Below are 20,775 nucleotides of genomic sequence, written 5' to 3'. Positions count from 1 at the left end.
GGAGTTGTAAAGGCAGTGACTTGTTTGTGCGTTGGGCACTCTTCTCTGATTTCTTCCCTGTGCTTTTAGCTTCTGCACTGTAAGTCTGCAAATTACCTGCTGAGCTGCATAGTCATATGCCAGAGGACTATTCTTCATGTATAGTCAGACTGCATCCGTCCTATTGGCCAAAGGAGTTGCACAAAGAGACATGCCATCTGTACAGAACCCTCCCTTCTTGGGCAGTACTAATGCATGCTCAGCATGATTCAGTACCAGACTGTTGGGCGTGTCTCCTGTCTACATTAGAAACCAGCATTTTAGTAGGACACACCTCTCACCAGCCAACACATTTATCTAAGTCTAAAGTTGACATGCACTGGGTCAATCTATAAAGGCATATGATTGGTATCCCAGCAGAAATTGTTCCATTTGGGAATACACTTATAGAGGATTGGCAAAGGGAATTTTGGGATATACAAGGTTGGCATAAAGCCAAACTATCATTGCTTACAACATCACTGTGGCTTTATGCTGTGCTAGTGGCAAGTGTTATGTCCTTATGCAGGAGACTGAGAGAAAGGTACTGTCAGTATTGAAAAGTAAGTCATTTTGCCATTTTACTTGTGACAGTGCTCTTATTGCCATCTTCACAAGTCACAAGTTCACAGGTCCAATGTCAGAGTAAAAGTTACACTGGCTATACATAATTGTACATATCAGAGTTGAACATCCTGCTAAGCTAAATAATTTCCATCATCTATCATCCTCTGGTTTGATGGCAATTTTGTTAATGCTGAGATGGCTGATCAGGTAGTGATTTCTTGAAATCAATCTTGAAACGTCATAGAATCAAATAGTTTATATTGCTAAACAGACATATGCATTTAGTTATAACTGAAAGATTTCATTCTTTATTGAAAAATCTAGAAATAAGAAACTATCTTTTCATGAATAATGCGTTGATGTATTGTACGGTATACTGATATCAAAAAAGGTGAACAATTGCAATGTGCTTAGCTGGAGTTTAAAACTCTACACCACAGATCTGCATATCAAATGGCATAGCTCAATCTTAGTCCACAACTTTGGACATGTGCTCCAGTTGATGTGCAGATCTTGTGATATAGAGGTTTAAACCTGAAGTTTTTAACTCCAGCCAATTACAATGCAATTGACCCCCAGTATTTTACTACCTAATAAAACCGCCTTTTCGCTGGCTGCTGTTTAGCTTCCGGGATTTTACCAGGGAGAGATTTAATACAAGTTGTTCAGTGGATTATACCATTTTATACGGTCCATTGTCGTACCCCCAAGGATCATACACTGACCGAATTTGGGAGGTATCGAACTATGTTAGAAGAGAATGATTTGGCAACTGCATTGAAATACAGTTGGGCAACTGTATACGGATTAACGTCAACCTAACAGGCGTATGTGCATCCGCCCGCTAACCGGATGTTTGTGGCAGAAGGACTCTGGGTCGTCTGACTCTGAGGAAGGAAAACGAAGGAGACGTGAAATTCAGTTGAGCTTAAACCACAGAACTGTTCTGTGGCTTCAACGAAACCGGCAGTCCCTAAGAGAAGGCAAGATTCATTTTCAGTTCTTTGTTTCTACCATTGTTTTCACGTGCGCCTGCGCCCTTTCAGAGTGTATTAGTGCTAGTGAAACATTAGCTAGGTATGATTATAATGGCGAGCAGTTAGCTAGCTAGCAAAACTGCAGTGGTTGTAGCAACGAGCGAGCGAACATCACTGGCTAACTACTAAGCATGTAGCTAAATTACCCAACGCAAAACTGTAGATTGTCTAGTCATGTAGTCTAACCAGCATTCTTCCAAATTGCATCAGTCAACAGACACATTGTTGACTGACGCCCATATATACTAAACTAGCAAGATTGCTAGCTATTTTCTACGACTAGCTATTGCCTTAATTTAGCAACTAAGTTAGCTAGCAGTATATCGAATGAATGTGACATATCTGACAGATTCACCCAGTAGCTATGATCTGACTGATTATCCGGTAGCTACGATGCCCGGTACAGTTAACTTTAGTCTAGCTAGCTGCCCGGCCTTAGCTATCTTCGATGCAGCATCGGCAGCTCCTGCGACTTGCAGTTGATTTCTTTTTCCCAAGTCCAAAGAGATGATGTCACTGTGCTGTGGTATCCTTGATGTCATGGTTGCTGGATTTCACAGTAACTAGCTAATGTATAACTAGCTCGGCTAAAGCCAATTTGGTAACGCTATTTAGCTTGCTAGCTAGTTGCATATTAACAATCTATGAACGTGCGCTGTTTTTATAATAAAAATGAAATTCACTCAGCTAGTTTAACGTTATACGTTTCACTCAAAATATCAAGACAAATATGCTGAAAATGATACATATTAGGTAAATGTATGTGGAACCGTAGCTAGATCCAGCAAATATTTTATACAGTATATTTGGTTGTTGTGGGTAACGTTGTCAATGTCGTTTTTATTTTCTAACGAGGCACTTCCATTGTGGCTAAAGAAATCTGTCTAGCCGTCTTAACGTTAGTGAATTAACCTCCTAAGACCCGCACTCTTTTTTGGTATGCATTTTTAATTTCTCTTTGCTATTTGGGCTTATTGGGACCTGATAAGTATAAAAACTAAGCATCATCTTTTGACATGATGTAGGTTTTGAGAAAAATGATGTCCACATATGTGGACTCTCGGTCTTAAGAATTAAGTATTATGGTTGTACAGCCCAAAATGTGGAGTCCACGCATGTGTACGCCAGGTCTTAGGAGGTTAAGTTTACGCTGTCTTAGCTAGCTAGCTTTACTTCTTATAACGTTAGCGCCAGCTAGCTATGATATGTTATGGTCATTTTTAACATGGGTATTTGTACGTGTGCGGCGAAATCAGATCAATTTATATTGTAGCTAAATGAATCTAGGCAGATGGTATCAGATGTTCAATCTTTAAACGCCAAGGGTAATCCGAGTAGTAGACACAGCACATTCAATATGCCTTAATTTATAGGTCCAAGGAACAGATTTATGCTTATCATCCGTTTTGCAGAAATATTTCCATGAAGGCATATCTGTGAACACCTGCGGTTGTTTGCTGGGTCGATACGGGAATACGTGTTCAATGGATAATTTACCTACAGTTGCCTAGTGATGGTATGAAAGTGTAGTAACCTGTTAGAACTAAAATGTGATCTTTGCAGCATGGATTATGGAGAACCCATACCTCTAAAACTCTGTGACCTCTCTTGTTTGGGTCGCAAGCAAAACCATTTCTGTGCAGAAGTGAAAATGATGTCTGAATAAATACACTGCTCTTTTGTAACATTTTTCTCTGAATGTGATTTTCTTGAGTGGGTTATGCATAAACGGACTAGTAGCTTTTCAGCCATAATATTTAAGGAAGCAGAATGTCACAGCAGATTGTATCTAAAAAAACAGTGAAGTTGTGTGCACAGCCAAGCCTATTTCTGGCTCAAGCCTTGAAGCACAGATAGCAGATTTAGGACAGCCAGCAGTGCCTCGGAAGATGATCCTATCCAGGGTCCATCGAAGGAGCTGCCATTTTTTATTAAGTCTGCTAAACTGACAACCCTTATTTATATGTACTGCGATGTTGAAATGACTGCATTGCCATAAGGTGATTGTGTCTCCTGTTTTGGAAGCCACTGCTGCTTTGCTGAACCAGTAAGCCCTTTGAATGTTCAGCCTGTGTAAAGAAAGAAGGGGCACCTTATTTGGGTAAATTTGAGGTCAGTTTATTTCCCCATGAAGCCATACACCGTACTTACAATTGGGAGAAGTGTCTGTCCCATTCATCTCCCTTGTGAGTCAGCACTGATGGTTCGCGATGTCAGTGGTTAGCCACATGCGGCTTTTAACATGATGACAAAACTGATGGTTACTGGTTACTGGGACCCGCAAGGTCTGTGGTTCGATCCCCGCCCGGTGTAGCCACAATAAGATCTGCACGGCCGGTGGGCCCTTGAACAAGGCCCTTAGCATTGCTCCAGGAGGACTGTCTCCTGCTTAGTCTAATCAACTGTACGTCGCGCTGGATAAGAGCGTCTGCCAAATGCCATTAATGTAATATAATGAATTCTAAACATCATTTCACTCGATACAAATTTCAGTTGGTAATGCAGTGGCTCAAAACAGGTTTAAAGCTATTTTACAGCTATTTTCAGGAGCAAGCGAGTCAAACACAAGTATGCGAAAGCCCCAAAAGCTGGACCCATTCAGAAGTGGTCAGTGAGTGAATCCACTGTTATCTACTTATTGGATTAGCCTACATATGCTAAGAATTTGTCTTTTTAAAAGTGACCTTCTGATGATATCATCTTTCAGTTTAATTATTATTTTTTTGTTGTTGCAATTTTGCTCCTGATGTACAGTTATTTTGTCATGGTCTATCTTAGCAGTTCTGCTGAACTGCACACTCTGAACTGCTATTGCTGAAAACAGGACAAGGGAGGAAGTAAAGCATGTGACCAGCAAGGTTAAAGGTCATTTTGGCTTGCGGGGTGTTAACCAAAGTAGATTTGTGCATCATGTACTATAAAAATAGGTCACATTCTAGCATAGTACGGGACACATTTGAAGCAGCCTTGCCACCTCAGTGCAGAATAATGTTTATGTTTATAATGGGATAATATTTTTGTGCATTTGTCCATACTGCATCTCCCTTAGCCTTTTTCAACTGAGCTGACCTGCTGACACCATGACAAGCAGGCTTTACCAGGAAGGACTCAGAAGCTGTGGACAGCCCTGTGGTTTTGGAGATCGCACAATGTATGGTGTTCAGATAATGAGAGGTCACTTTTAGTTCCTTAGTGTGGAGTGCAGTTTAGACCACAGGACATTCAAGTTCAAGTGACGTAGGAAGCATTTTACTACATAAGCTGTACATTGGCAGAAATTGCACATACTGTATCTGTCCTTACAGAAGGTTCCTTAAAAAAAAGCCCTTTCTGAGTAAATGTGCAGGCAATTCTAGCGCACGTGTGGTTGTGGAAGTCTCTCCCTATAACAGGAGGTGTGTGTTTTTGACAGGAGACTCCTTGGCACCTGACACGGCCGTTGTTGCCGGCTGCTGCAGAGGAGGTGTTTGTGCAATGGCTTCGGACCTGCTAGTCGATTTGCAGGAGGACCTTGCCGGGGACGACACGGCCAATAGTGCCCTGGACCAACTGAAGCTGTCCCCCATGGACGACAGCCAATGTCTGCCGGATGACGTGGACTGCCTGAGCAAGTCTGGTAAGTACCCTGAACATGGAACCATTTTAAAGCCATAGCAAAGTGCCTTTAAAATGCATGGCAGATGCCTATACTGGTGTTCTGTCGTAGCACATGAAAGTGATTGCCGTGCTATTGAAACAAAAGGCCAGTCAACTTTACAAGTAGCATTGTAATACAAAAGGTAAAGGGAGGAGATTTAAAAAGAGAGAAGACTTTGGTCTGTGAGCATGCTGGATGGATTTCAATGTCTCTATAAGTGTGAGAGTTGAGATTCTGGGAAATGCTGTGTAAAATCTGTATTGTCTGTTTGGTAGCTAAATTCTGTGTTCTCACCCACTTGAATTGGTCAGGTGTTGCTCAGTTTGGACACAGCTGGTTTGATGCTGGCAGGTGTGGGCTGTTAATAAAGGGTAACTGGGTCTCTGCTGTATATGTGACCTCTGGCTACTGGTGGAGGAGGAGGATTAGATGTTTCGGTCCAGTGCCGTTTGAATCTCGGCGGTGGGGGGGGGGGGTGTGTGTGACGGTGTGACGGTGTGACGGTGTGACATCATCGAGAGTTTTTGGACTTCAGCTAGTCTCGGTGAATTAACCTCGTCTCCAAGCGGCTACAGTGCGGTGTAACGGGAGTGCGATAACAGGCCGCCTCATTAAGAGACGAGGAGGAGATTAATTGGATCGGAGGCCAGAACAAATGAAGTGTGCTGTGCTGTCTCTGCCCTCGAGTGGCTCCTCGCAGTGCGTCTAATGTGAGGAGAAGGGCCACGCACTCCTTCACTCCGCCAGCTACGCTCGCACACCGCTGCTGACAGGAGCGTGGCTCGCTGCGGCCTGCTGGATGCTGTTTTCCAAGGCCAGAGGTCGGAGCCAGGAGGCAATCTGATTTCCATTCTCGTTATCATCTCTCTGGAGCTTATGCCCCCCCGCCTATCTGTTTACAAATATAAAGCACTGGGTACTGTTTCAAAGGTCCCCGGGGGTAACATGGCTCAGGCAGTAAGAGCAGTCGTCTGGCAGTCGGAGGGTTGCCGGTTCGATCCCCTGCCCGGGCTGTGTCGAAGTGTCCCTGAGCAAGACACCTAACCCCCAAATGCTCCTGACGAGCTGGTTGGTGCCTTGCATGGCAGCCAGTTGCTGTTGGTGTGTGAGTGTGTGTATGAATGGGCGAATGAGAAGCATCAATTGTACAGTGCTTTGGATAAAGGCGCTATATAAATGCCAACCATTTACCATTTACCATATTGTACACCCTTTCAGCATTTTATTTTAGGTCCTGATATCCATCAGAAGATGTTTGTGTGGTTTTAAGTACCAAAAACCATCACTCATTGATATCCGTGAGCCTCTGTTTGGATTGGCTGAATGCAGTCTGTGCCATTTGTATTTGAGCCAAAGTCACACAGTGATGTATTAGGTAGGCCTATACCATTGTCCCATGCCATTACTGATTTCCCAAAACCTTGATCCTCACAGACACAGACCTCTCCAGCCTCGGGCAAGGGTCCTGCACAAAACCGCTTGAGACATACGAAGATATTGCCCGGCACCACATCGTTGAGGTGGCAGGTAAGGTCTTCATCGTATAAAATGTATTTCTTTGATCAGAACATATCCACGTCTTACCATCTGCAGGCTGATGTAAAGTTCAACTGAGGATAGGGTGAGCTGAGCTTAAGCCGCTTCTTTCTGTTTCTCAGGGGGCAGGCTGGTGGTTTAATTTCCCTGCAGTGCTGTGATTCACCTAAAGGCTTAAATGAGTTAAATGTCATACTTGCATGTGAATTAAGAACCAGCTATGCTATTGGCTGTCCTTAAACAAAGGAACAAGGAGGAACGTTTTGTTGTGTTGCCATCCCGAATAAGCAGTCAGTAGATTTTCTCAGCGACCTGCTTAATTTCACACCGCATCATTATTTGGAAAGAACATCATCAGGAAAGTATGTAGAATTTATTTATGACAAGGATTGTGGTTTGCTGGGAACATCTTTGAATAACGATATAGACCGTGATGAATGAATCACACTAAAGGCTTGATTACATCAAACGGTGCACTGGAAATTGAAATGACGTCCCAAATTTCAAGCATTTGCGAACAAATTGCATTTGTAGAGCCGAGTACTTCAATAACTGTGAGCAGTTTCATTTGTATTTTTGCCAGCATTAATTATGTAATAATTCTTCTGCTTCTAAAAAGTTAAGTTCTGTTTAGCATGCAGCAGAATATGTGGTATACACATTTCAAGATAAGGATAGCTTTAGATGTATCTCAGATGGAGATTAAACCAAAATAGGAGTGTTCACTCTTTTCTGTAATAATTATTTACTAGCATTTTCAAAGCTTAAAATAAAAGCTAGACATTTTCTCAGAAATTGTGCATAGTTGTCATTGATACAGAACAATGTACCAATGATACAATTTCTAATACAAACAGAGAATAAATTGGGGAGTTTTGGTCCAGAATGGTGCAATCGGTTAATTTGTACTTTGGGTTAAATGAGTGCCTTGAAGCCAACAGTTGCATCAACAAATCAATTGCTAATAAAGACTATGAGGTATTGAAGTCATGGATCAATGTAAAGTTTTGGGGGGAGGAAATCTGATGTAAATGCAGTTGACTTTCAATTCTGTACAGAAGTTTTGCTGCCCGCAGGTTATATTTTCATACCGTAACACAGCTTTTTAGGGCCACGTGAAACGCTTTAATACAGTTGCACATATTTTACGGTCTGATGAAATGATGTAAAACTCCCACACAGGAATTCAGAAGCTGTAGCATGCAACTTGTTTTCTGTAACACCGTCTGCTACCCAGCATTCCAGACCCTTGGTACGAACAGTTTGGAGGGTGACTCCGCTGTGTGGAATCTCAGACACACAGCAGGAAGTGTTTGTTCTGTAAGACCGCTTCACGGCGTTTGGCGGCTGAACATTAACATCCCCGGGGACGCATTTTGCTGAATCCCATTACATTATTGTTTACATTATTTATTGGCATCACAGATGCTCTTATCAAGATCGAATTACCCCGCTGACATTTTCAGCATCATTTATTTATACTGTGGGGTATATAGGCCAAAGTGGTAAAGGTCGTTTGAGGTTACCTTGAATCAAAGGCGCAACAACAGCCTGGATTCAAACTCTCAACCTCCCTAAAACCACACAAAATGTCTTGTGACTCATGAGGTAACGGCATTACTACAGTTATGGAATTTGTGTTCATTTTTATCTACGGGTTCACCACCAGGGTTCTTTACCCACAAGGCCCTTACGTGGTGCTCCTCTCCCTGTGGTTTCTAGGCGACGATAACTTCGGCAGGAAAGTGATCGTATTTAGTGCCTGTCGGATGCCCCCACAGCACGAGCTGAACCACCACCATCTTCTCAAGTGAGTGCCTTCTTTTCAGTTTGCCGTGGTCAGCAGTCACTGGGGGGATGTTACAAGCCTTCTTCTCTCATCCCTGACCACAGTGAGAATTAGGAATGAGAAATTCAGCTCTGCAGTTATGCGGTCATCTTTTTTTCATCACTTCTGTTATTTACTGAAGTGACAGAAGGGTCATTCCAGGCTGCCGGGCCTGTTCCTCAGAATCCCATCATTTTTAATACACATTTACCCATCTGCAAAGACTAAAACTGAAGCTCCAAATATTAAATAGTTATTTGGGAATAAATAATCAGTGATCATTCAAAATGACTGACTTTTGCTGAAGCGTCACCTATAATTTTATAAACTTAAAAAAAGTATTTGTCTCTTTATTTGTCATGGTTGTATGATTAAGCCCACGTATGACTTTGCATTCTTAAATATTTTTGGTTATCTAATCAAATTTTCATATGTACTAGATTCATATTGGGGAGAGATTTCTCTGATTTTGTGTTCTGCGTACTCTGTATAGTTACTATAAATGAACCTTTATGTTATTTTTATTTCAGTCATATCCTAACATTCAATCAGATAACTGTTAACCCCCTTAAGCTGGCAGCCAGTTTGAATCATCTTTAGACCCCTGGATCTGCTAAACTATGCATGATGAATTCTGTTTTATTCATTTTAATGTACAAATACTGCCTGAAGGAATTATGAGGAAAATTGGAATCATAATCCCATAAATGCCTAAATCCCAACTGAAGTTTGATGGAGAGACCCAGAATTTTGTTTTTGATTTTTTTCAGTACTAGACTGTGTGTTGCATACTAATTGAATAACAAAATGGAACGCTAGCCTTAATGCTCATCTTGCTGGAATATAACAAATGCAAATGTCTAACAGCGCTTTGCAGTGGCACATTATCTATGAAATCTTAAAGTGCTACTAGAATGCTACCCCTACCGCATGCGTAACTACTTTTGCTGAAAAGGGGAATTAATGTTTTCCGTTGAAGGTTAACTTGAATGTTGCCTGTGGAATGCTCTGGAATGGAATGCAGTAGATCCACCTTTGTCCTGGGTGGCTATGGAGGGTTAATAAAAAAAAAAAATGTAATTTGTGAATTCAAGTATTTTTATTATTATTATTATATTATTCTTTAATTATTTGGATACTGTGTATAGATCAAAATCAAACATTTAACAAAGTAGAGCGCTCGTCAGTAGAATATTGCGGTATTTCAAGGTAACAATTGTAATGATTTTGTACACCGTCAGGTACCTGAAACAAACTCTGGACCAGTATGTGGAGAGTGACTACACCCTGATCTATTTCCACCATGGCCTCTCCAACAGGAACAAGCCTTCCTTCAGCTGGCTTAGAGAAGCCTACCGAGAGTTTGACAGGAAGTGAGTCTGATTCTGCACGCATCACTACCTGCGGTGTCCCTTCATTGAATTACTGCTGTTTTTCATCACTATCTGTGGTAGTAGATTATGTCTCCATAAACTTAATATATACTTAATATTAAGTATATATTAAGTTTATGGAGACATAATCTACTACCACATTACCATATACTTACAAAAAACTCTGCCTTGTTTCATAAGCAACTCAATTCATTTTTCTGCAGTTTTATTAAATGGTAAATGGCAGGCATTTATATAGTGCCTTTATCCAAAGCACTGTACAATTGATGCTTCTCCATTCACCCATTCATACACACACTCACACACCAACGGCGATTGGCTGCCATGCAAGGCCCCGACCAGCTCGTCAGGAGCATTTGGGGGTTAGGTGTCTTGCTCAGGGACACTTCGACACCGCCCGGGCGGGGGATCGAACCGGCAACCCTCCGACTGCCAGATGACTGCTCTTACTGCCTGAGCCATGTCGCCCAGAAGAATGCATGTCAGATTATAACCCGCTATGAAGAGACAGGAAACCTCTCGCAGGTTATCCACACTTCCGCAGAGACACTGTCAGAACAAAGGAAGGAAAGCCCAAAAGGAAGGAAGGAAGAAAGAAAGGATGAACTCGGTGAGGAATCACTCCCATCAAAGGACAGGGAGAACCACGAGAGGAGAAGAATGCTAGCAGAGACACACGAGATGTAGATGTTCCTTCACGGCGAGGTTGTGGAGTTATGGAAGCCTTTTTCCCCGGTTGTGTTGTGTAACAACAATGTGTGCAGTGCCTGAGGCTGGTCTTGAATGCATGTGTGCAAGTAGTGTGCAAATTGTCTATATATCATATATTTATATCACATACCACATCACTACTACGGCTGAGAACCCATTCTGAACACTAGAATAGCTGGGAACACGGATGTTTGCATTACCGAGTGCTTTGCGCGGTGGGATACTATTCTCACATACACACACACACACACACACACACACACACACACACACAGAATGAGCAGACTTCACCAGATCCACCGATGCAGAGAGTTAGTGCCAGTTAAAAACTGTAATGTGAAAGCAGGCCTACCTGCAATAGGTAAGATCCATACTAAAATCACAGCCAGATCTTATCTTCAGTCTCGTGCGGAATAGGTACCCCAAATTAAGGGCTAGAAAACTCTGTCCAAATACCCCCGTCCCCTAGGAGGACTAAACCAGCAGACACTACTACACCATCAGCTCAGCCACACTGTCATACTCCAAGTCTCCTACATCAGCACTCCTACTCCAACTCTACTCCACATCAGTACTCTCCAACTCTACTACAACTCTACTCCACATCAGTACTCCTACTGCAAATCTACTACAACTCTACTCCATCAGTACTCCTACAGCAAATCTACAACTCTACTCCATCAGTACTCCTACAGCAAATCTACAACTCTACTCCATCAGTACTCCTACAGCAAATCTACAACTCTACTCCATCAGTACTCCTACAGCAAATCTACAACTCTACTCCATCAGTACTCCTACAGCAAATCTACAACTCTACTCCATCAGTACTCCTACTGCAACTCTACTCCATCAGTACTCCTACTGCAACTCTACTCCATCAGTACTCCAGCTCCACTCCTGCTGAGCTCATCCTGTCCTCCTTTTTGACGCAGTCTCCAGGTCTTCATTCTATTCTTTATTTATTTATATTTCCAGCCCCCCCCCCACCCCCAAAACTGGCCGCTGAAAGGACCGAGCCTACCCCAAACAAAGGGCAGCTGACAAACGTGCTTCACTCGCGTGCTGTAAACATTCCTCTCCTGAATGTAAAATAAAGACATTTCACATACAAATTTTTTTTTTTTTTTTTTTTTTTTTTTTTTTTCCTCTCCAATAGCTGCCTTTGTGCTATCTAGCTGGACATGGAGGACGGCCTCTCCGGTCCAGTTGTTTGGCATTTCGCCCAGCGTTTGGACAGGGAGGGTCACATGACAGGTCATAACACAACATACCCATGCGAAGCTCTTAAAGTGTGCAGACTGAGGGAAGGCTGCTCGTTCACAGTATTTACACTGGGCTCCAATTCTGGGAAAAACAACAAAAGTCCAACTTAAGACTCTATAATGTTTATATAATGTATTTAAATATGTGTATATATAGATATCTATAAAAAATAACGACATCTGTGCTTGCTGAAAGCCTGGTTGGCCCTGCCCCTCAGTCGCACACTTTTTAATCTTGCATTTTTATTTAAACTTTTAGAAATATTTTAATAACTGAATAACACGGCGCACAACGAACATATCACTACTTATACCAGCTCTTTTAAGCTATTCATCTATATATTTAAGGTTTTATCTGCACTTATCTTTTTTCTCCCATCCTACCTCGTCACCCCTCTCTCTATTCCCCCCACCACCACCTTTCCTGATATCCCCCCTCCCCAATCCCAAAACTGTCTGCAGTAAGAAAAATAACTTCAATCAAAACAAAGGTTAACTCTTCTGAAATCATTAAAATAATAATGATAATAAAAAAAAATTTAAAAAGCTAAAGGAAAAAATCTTTCTCCCCCCGTTTCAGTAGCAAAATATTATTAGCTATTAGTACAGCAGAACAGTAGTAAGTAAATCTGTTGGTATATTTCAGCTCTAAACTGCTTTGTTGCCGGGATACGCATTTTTCTTTTTTTTTTTGTACGACTGCAACGAAATTACAGGGTTCCCTGCAAGGTCAAGCAAAGCAGGTACGACTTCCACCCCTCCCCGGAAATCCTGAACACGCCAGCCCTGTCCTGTCCTGCCTCATGGGGACCGGTGTCCTGAGCCTGGACTGGAGGGGGGTGGTCTGATTAAATCCACCCCCCCCCAAAACAAATCATAAAGGGCCACTGATTGTGTAGTGGCCCTAATTCCGGGAGCTTCCTGTATGACCTGGAGGTTCTGGTGGATCTGCTGAAAAGACTTTGAAAGATATGGCTAGCTTGATTCAATCGCCAGAAATAGAGCAGATTTAAGGTAGCTTCATCCTCTTCAGTGTCAATCTGATATTTTGGTACTGCTTCTTTACAATATCTGAAATCATGATCCTTTTTCGCCACTATGGGATGATACTTACAGGTTTAAATCGGAGGAAACAATGACAGTCTGTATGTCATACTGTATATACTATTACTACCACCTTTTTAAGCCAATGCAAAATCGAGACATTTCTTCTTCAGCGTTGCCATTTTTACAAGCTGTTATCTTTCACCTAACGTTCCAGCTGTTGTTATCTGTACTCCTCTCTGACTGCAGTACACTCTGTCGCTCGCAGGTACAAGAAGAACATCAAGGCTCTGTACATCGTGCACCCCACCATGTTAATCAGAACGCTGCTCATTCTCTTCAAACCGTTCATCAGGTAAACCGCCAAACGGAGACCTTCAGGGCAACCTGTCCCCTCACAATACCCATGAATGATGCTGGTTCTGTCCTCATGTCGAATCATTTTACATGATGAGGTTTCAGTTCTCTGTTTCTGCTAAATGAGGAGAATGTGTGTGTGAAATGACCTGTCCATTAAAATGAGGAATCGAGAGCAGGGGCTTACTGTAATTGCGTGGGGTTAGCGTTACTGGTGTGTCTGAGATCACGCAGTGTCATTCACAAACACGCTTTCTCCAAGAATCAGCAAATACCTAATCTTAAATTGAACTAAAACTAGCATGCTTGAAATGTGTAATAACACAAACTTGGTTGGCTGCACTCATTTGTGCAAAGCATTGTAGCTGAAACGGGTTATATTACTCATTTTGTGAATTTGCTCACAAATTTACAACATTTCCCTGTGGACCAGTGGTCTTCAATTTGAGAACCACCATCTATTATATATATATATTTTTAGTTTTAAAGTACTGAAATTGCATGTGAAACTAGGATGGATCATCAACCATTGTCAAGTAACGATTGTAAAAATCCATTCTCTCCACAGCTTCAAGTTTGGACAGAAGATAAATTATATCAACTACCTGAGCGAGCTGGAGAAGATCGTGAAGTGCAAACAGCTGGTGATTCCTTCACGAGTCAAAGAGTGAGGATCCTGCCCTGCCAACTCCTCCAAATACTGCATCATTTTTACCCCTCTTTACCACTACAAACTCATGCATAACAACTCATTTAAACAATGATTTAGTATTTTACATTTCTTATTTAGCTGATGCTTTTATCCAAAGCGACTTACAGTTGATTAGACTAAGCAGGGACTAATGCCCGCTGGACCATTGTGAGGTTAAGAGCTGCTCAGATCTCATCTTGGCTACGTTGGCTTGAACCACCAACATTCCAGGTCCCAGTCACATGCCTTAAACACTATAAAAAACAATGTCACTTGATAAAGCCAGTATAGGCATTTAGGTCTAGGTTTATTTCAGGTGATGAAATTCAGTGGGTTGTTAATGATTCAAATGCGTTTCTACATTTGACTGAGCTTGCCTGGAGTATTGGAACAAAATAGATAGATAAAAGTATAAACTCCACCCATCTGCTCCTCTTAGCAGGCTGAAATGCAATAGACAAGACCAGTAGAGCACAGAAAATTATTTGAATCCTAAAAAAGTAAAAAACCCAGGGGGGTCCTGCATCACAAAGCAGGTTTACAGAGTTAGCTGGATAAGTTCACAGAGTAAAACCTGGAAGGGCTGTTTTTACTTCGGTCCATGTTCCAGTTTTGGAAGGGCTCTGGGTTTTCCTTGGTGAAAATATCCAGCTAACTTGGTAATCCCGCTTGGTGGTACATCAGGCCTGCGGTAAGTCTTTGGTGAACCTGGTCCGGTGGCTGGAGGTAATGAGATTTTGTTGTCCTTCCCCTCGTTCTCTGCAGCTATGATGAGAAGATCAGTGCCTCGATTAAGCCCTCTCCTCAGACGTCCGCCCCCGCTCCCAGTCCCCCGCTGCCCCACCAGCAGTTTGGAGTGTCACTGTCTGTGTGGGTACCTGACTTCCACCCACATCCACCAACCGCTTTTTCATTTTGTTACTCCATAGCCACACACAGTGCTGCAGCTAATGTAGATACCCGCCACCAGTGTGACCGTTCTACACCCTGCAGTCTGTGCAGTACAGGCATGTCTCTCATAGATAGGTCTGCTTTGGATTTGGTTTGGTTTGAGTTTGCTTTGTCCCCTCCTCCATGAGCGGTTTGTTCCGGTTTATTGGAGTGATGGCTCACTTCCACACACTGTTTATGAAAAAAAAACGAACGATGCCTGTTGAAGTTATTTGAATTCAGGCCATCGTCACAGATTGCTGATTACGAATTGGGCAAGAATGCCAGTGAGCCATTGCTGCAGAAGCTTCAAATCTAGTATTGAATTCAATATGAAGTAATGATATGTATTTTCTAAATAAAATAAAAACATTCCAGTATACATACAACTCTGAATATGTAGATCCATCTCCTGCTGATTTTTAAACGGCCTTTGTTTCTGTTCGGATGGAAAGGTTAAAAGAAAGAGGCGCTTACGACGACGGTGTTCCCCAGGTGATGAGAGACACAATCGGCTTCCTGAAAGAACATGGTGAGTTTTCACCGGACAAAATCATTGCCCATGGTGTTGCTTTCATTTCCGTGGGTTCTCCTCAGCCGTGTAGAGAGTGCACTTTGGTCCCCAGGTTCAAAGCAGTCTTTGAGCTGATATGGGCCTTTTTATTGTTTATCAATAAACAGTTCTAAATCTGTAGGAATATTTGACAGGGCCACCCAGTAGTAGCAGTACATGGTTTTCTCATGCCCTGGATTGCCATCTCCCTTCCCCACCCCTCCTTACTCCTGGCCTTCTGTACCACAAGGCTTAGCTGCATCTGTCACTTGGACCATCCACGGAGTGTGCCAACCTTTTCAGTTTCAGTGACTCAGGACTGTCCAAATGAATGCTGGGATATCGCGGTGACCTGGAGCACTGTGTGCTCTCCCTCTCCGAGTTTCAGATGCTGTTATGGCAGATTATTATTTTTTTTTTACCCTCAAATAAAATTGAAATGTCAGGGAAAATGCCATGGAAACTGGGCTAATTTAGACCAGTGTTGCATGAAGCTCAGTCACCAGGCGGAAGAGTGATACTGACAGGCTCTCTCTCTCTCTCTCTCTCTCTCTCTCTCTCTCTCCCTCCTCATAATGCCTCCTCCTTTCTTCAGGTATGCAAACAGAGGGCATATTCCGCAGGTCAGCCAACGTGAACCTTGTCAAGAGTATTCAACACAAATACAACTCAGGTGAGTGTCAGGCAATGGGTCTAAGATGTAGCATGGGGCTGCAAAAGCAAAATATTAAGAAAAAAGAAAATGTAGCTGTGGTTCTAACTCGGTCTGGTTCAGCTGTGGTGCTCTAAAGGCCAGTTTATGATCCAGCGACAGAGCGTCCGACAATGTGCAATGTGATGTTTAGTTTATATTGAGGTGCGTCTATATATTTTTGCTAAGGACAACGACCAGTCGGGCAACAATAGAACTTTCACAAACATTCTGCAATTTCAGTCAAGCGACACTGTCGCTGAACTATAAACTGGCCTTACCACTGTGCTGTTTAGCTATGTGGGCTCTAACACGCTGTGGCCTGCCTGTTTGTGTGCTCCAGGGGAGACGGTGAACTTCTCGGAGCAGACAGACATCCACCTGGCTGCCATAATTCTAAAGAAGTTCCTGAGGGAGCTGCCTGAGCCGGTCCTCACCTACGGGCTGTACAACGGCATCGTCAATTTCCACAGTGAGTCCACAGCAACAGCAGTCACAACCGGGGCAACTGGGAAATGTAGTTCCTTTTTGGCGATGACAGTTTTACATGGCCAGTACATTACACTTTATTCCCCATCCAAGCATGCCACCAAACTGACATATTTCAACATTTAATTAACAATGACATTAAATTCACATCAAATTATGTTAATTTTTAAAAAAGATTTTGTTGGAATATACAGTAATTCCCTGAATTTAAATTTAAAGTAGGCTGGAAAAGCTCTACAATGTCTATTTTATGAACTACCCCTACCCCTGAGCATCTCTCAGTTTCACTTCAAGTAAGCCAAGGTAGTCTGCTTTTCTTCCATCTTAGACCCCACCCACATGGCTGAGAGTAATATCTGTGGCTCTGAAGCCCTGGTTGGTTTCAGCAGCCCTTAACGTGCTCGTTCCATGATCTGCAGATGTTGAGAGCAGCTCCCACGTCCGTGAAATTCAGGACATGTTGAAGACGCTACCGGAGGAGAACTATACGTCCCTGAAGTTTCTCATTCAGTTCCTTGTGGAGGTATGGCCTTAGGTCTCTACCCTGCTCCAGGCCACGCTCCGCCAGGGCACGTTTCTGCACTGTTAGATACCGACACATTTCTAGCAAAAATACAATGTACGCCTTTCCTGTTGTGTCCACTGTAGGTGTCTGCTCAGTGTGAGGTAAACAAGATGAACAACAACAACCTGGCGGTGGTGTTTGGCCCCAACCTGCTCTGGGGCCGAGATGCTGCCATGACCCTCAGTGCCATAGGACCCATAAACAACTACACCAGAATCCTCCTGGACCAGCACCTGGAGATCTTCAGCCCCTGAACACCCCTGGCCCCACCTTCTGTTCAGCACTGTCCAATCAGATCATTCCCTCCTTGGTTCTTCTGTCTTGACATTCTGCCCCGAATCTTCAAACAGGCCCTGTGTAACGTATCTAGTTCTATGAAAAGCTGAGGACACAGTGAAAAGAGGTGGGGTAGAGTATGGGAGATGTAGTTTAATCGTGAAGGCAGGAAGCAGGCTTTCTGCTCCACGTACCTGGGCCTCCCCGACAAAAGGTGCCCATGGAAACATTTAGTACTTTGTCCTTCCCGGTACAATGAAATCAAAGGCAGTCAAAGATGCCTTTTGCATCCACAGTAAGAAATATTCTACAGGTGCACAAACAAATTATTTGGAACAAATATGCGCACACATGCATGCTGTAGTTTTTATAAACATGGATAAAAAAAAAAAGTTTCAGACTTAATTTGCTCATGAAAGACAGTTGCTGTGAAAAATATTTAGTTTTTTCTATTCATTTGTGTCACAATTACAGTACAGTACCACTTAACTTACTAATGTTGCTTAAAAATGTTGTTTATTCTCTTTTCACTGTGATTTTGATATTCAGCTAACAACCTGTTTTTATGAGTATTCTAAAATCACAGGTATGCTAAAATCCGTTATCGTGAACTCATTTTGCTAAAATCTAATTAATTTGAAAAAAGAAAACCATGCGTTTTGCATTGAACATTTAGAAAATTACTGCGATGGTATTGTTATTTTACAATTTAGTCCACTTTGAATCCCTTACAAATCCCTTAAGTATATTTTATGTTTTTCATGCATACTTTGTGTATAACCATTTATTTTTCAGCAAATTGTTCTCTAATAATACTAGCATAGGAACCAGTTGATTACAACAATAACAAAATGCATTTAAGGAAGGTCCAGCATTAACACATTTCTAAGATAATATTGTCGCATAAAGATGCACAACATCCCAAGCAGTAACATTTTTCAGTTCAATCCTGACCTTGACATACTTGCTCCAAACATATTGTGGCAATTACACCAAATCTAATATTTAATAATAAGAATAATAAGAATAATAATAAGAATTAATTAAAGAAGTGCGTGGAAATTAAAAAGTAACTTAAACACTCATCACAAGGTGCACTGCACTAGACGGTCGTAATCATGTCAGGTATCAAAGAGAATCAGTTTAGATGGGACCTGCATACAGGATTTCTGAATGACCTAAGCTCTGGAAGCTTTCCAAAGCAGACGTGTGGTGGCACCTACACAATACGCGGTAGCATAACCTGCAAGCCCGTCTGGTCTTTGAAGCGGCACACTCAAACAGGGAGCTAAAATCATCTTCAGATGCCAGTACTTCTGTCTGAGGACTACAGTTAAGTGTAATTACATTCCCTGTGTTTGACTATCCAGTAGGTGACCTGTTAAAACTGAATATATCTTTTCTGTACCCTGTATATTGACTAAATATTTTTGAGTCCTTGTCGGATTAATTGTATGCTTGTGAGGTGAGGTGTTGAGTTTGTTTCACCGTTTATGTACAAGTAATATTAATACTCCGTTTTGATAGTTTTCTTTTGAAAGTAATTGCCTCAGCATCATTTGGAAAAGGGGTTGAGAGTGGCCTCTAGGTAACCGTGGAGTAGACCCACCCAAAGAGAAATGGGATGCTCTGGAAATGTCTGAAATATTTTTCTATCGTAATTAAACTTGTAGTTTAGGCCGCCGTGAAACACAACTGGCCTCTTTGCTAATGTTTTTTTATATGCTGTGTTGTTGCGCCCTATTTCGCCAAAATGTTGAGGTTGATTCTGTGCTTTTTAATCTCGATTACTTCAGTATGGATTTGATAGTGTCTGTTGAAGCTACCAATATTTAAGGGTTGGGAAGGAGCTAGACTTGAGAAAGGACTGTATAAATTACAAGGTACATTGTCGTTTTCCTGTTGTACTTGAAAGTATGACATACCTGATTTTGCATCTTATGAATATATCCCTTTTTTCCCCCAATGTGTATAGAAAACCTTTCTTGTAATGTCATAGTATTCCAGTAATGGAAGTTCAGATATGGCTTACTAGAGACCGTTTCAATTCCAAAGTGTCTTGTGTGCCTTATTTCACTACACAGGCAAGTATAATTGTCAGTCCTTATCTGGGTCTGGTACTTATGTTAATTATCATGCCATCTCCTAATTTTTACTTCAGCTCTTATTTTATATTTATCTGTCTTGGTGAACGGTTATTTCCCGGTGGCCATGATTAAAATGAACTGCTTGTGTAAGCTTTTCTTTTTTGGAGATGGTGATTTTTTGTTTTTGTTAGTTTGTTTCTTGCTGGTTATTTTACTGAAATCTGTTATTTTTCCAAGTCTTCTTTTTTATATTAATTGTGGTCAATAAAAGTACTATGAACTGTAAAATATGAGGTGGGTTATTGCTACTTGTGTGCATTGTATGGGTCAGTTATGCATTTTTCTCTTGCATGTTACCCACTCATCCACTGAGGACACACTGATGCCATAATGATCTCATTCATTGCTAAATAGATTCTGTTTTGTATTCTGGTGAATAAAAAAAGAAAAGAAAAAGAAGGCTTGGTAATGCTGGCCAGCAATGCTGCCATTGGAACATGACGAACACAAACTAGCAGGGTTTCTGTCCCATTCTCCCTGCTTTTCCCTTCACATTTTTGGTCATGCCCACTGTCTGGCTCAGCCAATCGGGGGAGACTGAACGGTGTGAGATTTCAAGAACTTTCTATGCATTTCTGTAAGATGGCAGTTTCAGCCCACACAAAAGTGTACTTGCCATTCTGACTATGACCAATAAGCTTGCTCAAAACCTCATATCAATCTTGGAGCATGTATATCTCCAAAACACAGCTCTCAGACTGTCACGTTTTTATGAAAGGCTGTCTTTCAAATGTTTAAATGGATGCATCCACCTTTCATCCGATTGGCTGTTCCCGGAGGTGGTTTACACAGCTCCACCCACAGCATTGGTCCCAGTTTACTAGTATCAGCTGTATAGTTGAGTGCACAGTTCTGGGATAGTTCTGGAGGTGTCCAATACCAGAACTTTAATGGTTCTGCCTGCCTCTACCGTCAGAATAATACACTTTATTTACAAAGCCTCTGCATATTGGATTCCTGGGGTTGTGTGACAAATGTACACAGTCAAATAATGGCCCTTTTGCATATTACAACTGCTGGCCTAACGATTTTACTCCGT

General features: G+C 42.0%; 1 protein-coding gene across 2 annotated transcripts; it reads left to right on the top strand.

Moving 5' to 3' along the window:
* Nucleotides 1–1,225: 1,225 nt before the first annotated feature.
* arhgap1 (Rho GTPase activating protein 1) lies at nt 1,226–19,964 on the top strand. 2 transcript variants are annotated; one of them, XM_061246610.1, is made up of 13 exons: nt 1,226–1,568; nt 5,038–5,238; nt 6,694–6,786; nt 8,518–8,605; nt 9,865–9,996; nt 13,306–13,392; nt 13,963–14,061; nt 14,851–14,955; nt 15,471–15,547; nt 16,164–16,241; nt 16,603–16,731; nt 17,168–17,271; nt 17,397–19,964. In XM_061246610.1, the coding sequence occupies exons 1-13, from the start codon at nt 1,415–1,417 to the stop codon at nt 17,565–17,567; spliced, it is 1,518 nt and encodes a 505-aa protein (XP_061102594.1). In that variant the 5' UTR covers nt 1,226–1,414; the 3' UTR covers nt 17,568–19,964. The 2 variants fall into 2 exon arrangements, with proteins under 2 accessions (XP_061102594.1, XP_061102593.1); XM_061246609.1 differs by having other exon boundaries at nt 1,227–1,568; nt 5,035–5,238.
* Nucleotides 19,965–20,775: the final 811 nt, after the last annotated feature.

Source organism: Conger conger, chromosome 6 (assembly GCF_963514075.1).
Source record: "Conger conger chromosome 6, fConCon1.1, whole genome shotgun sequence".
NCBI classification, from domain to species: domain Eukaryota; kingdom Metazoa; phylum Chordata; class Actinopteri; order Anguilliformes; family Congridae; genus Conger; species Conger conger.
Note: the sequence above shows the minus strand (reverse complement) of the source record. Positions and strands in the feature narration are given on the sequence as shown.

Excerpts from the sequence above, each read along its gene's own strand:
- arhgap1 (XM_061246609.1), top strand. The coding sequence starts at position 1,415 with ATGTGCATCCGCCCGCTAACCGGATGTTTGTGGCAGAAGGACTCTGGG. Across the intron at positions 9,997-13,305 it reads TACCGAGAGTTTGACAGGAA|GTACAAGAAGAACATCAAGG; the intron begins GTGAGTCTGATT and ends TGTCGCTCGCAG. Across the intron at positions 17,272-17,396 it reads TCATTCAGTTCCTTGTGGAG|GTGTCTGCTCAGTGTGAGGT; the intron begins GTATGGCCTTAG and ends TGTCCACTGTAG.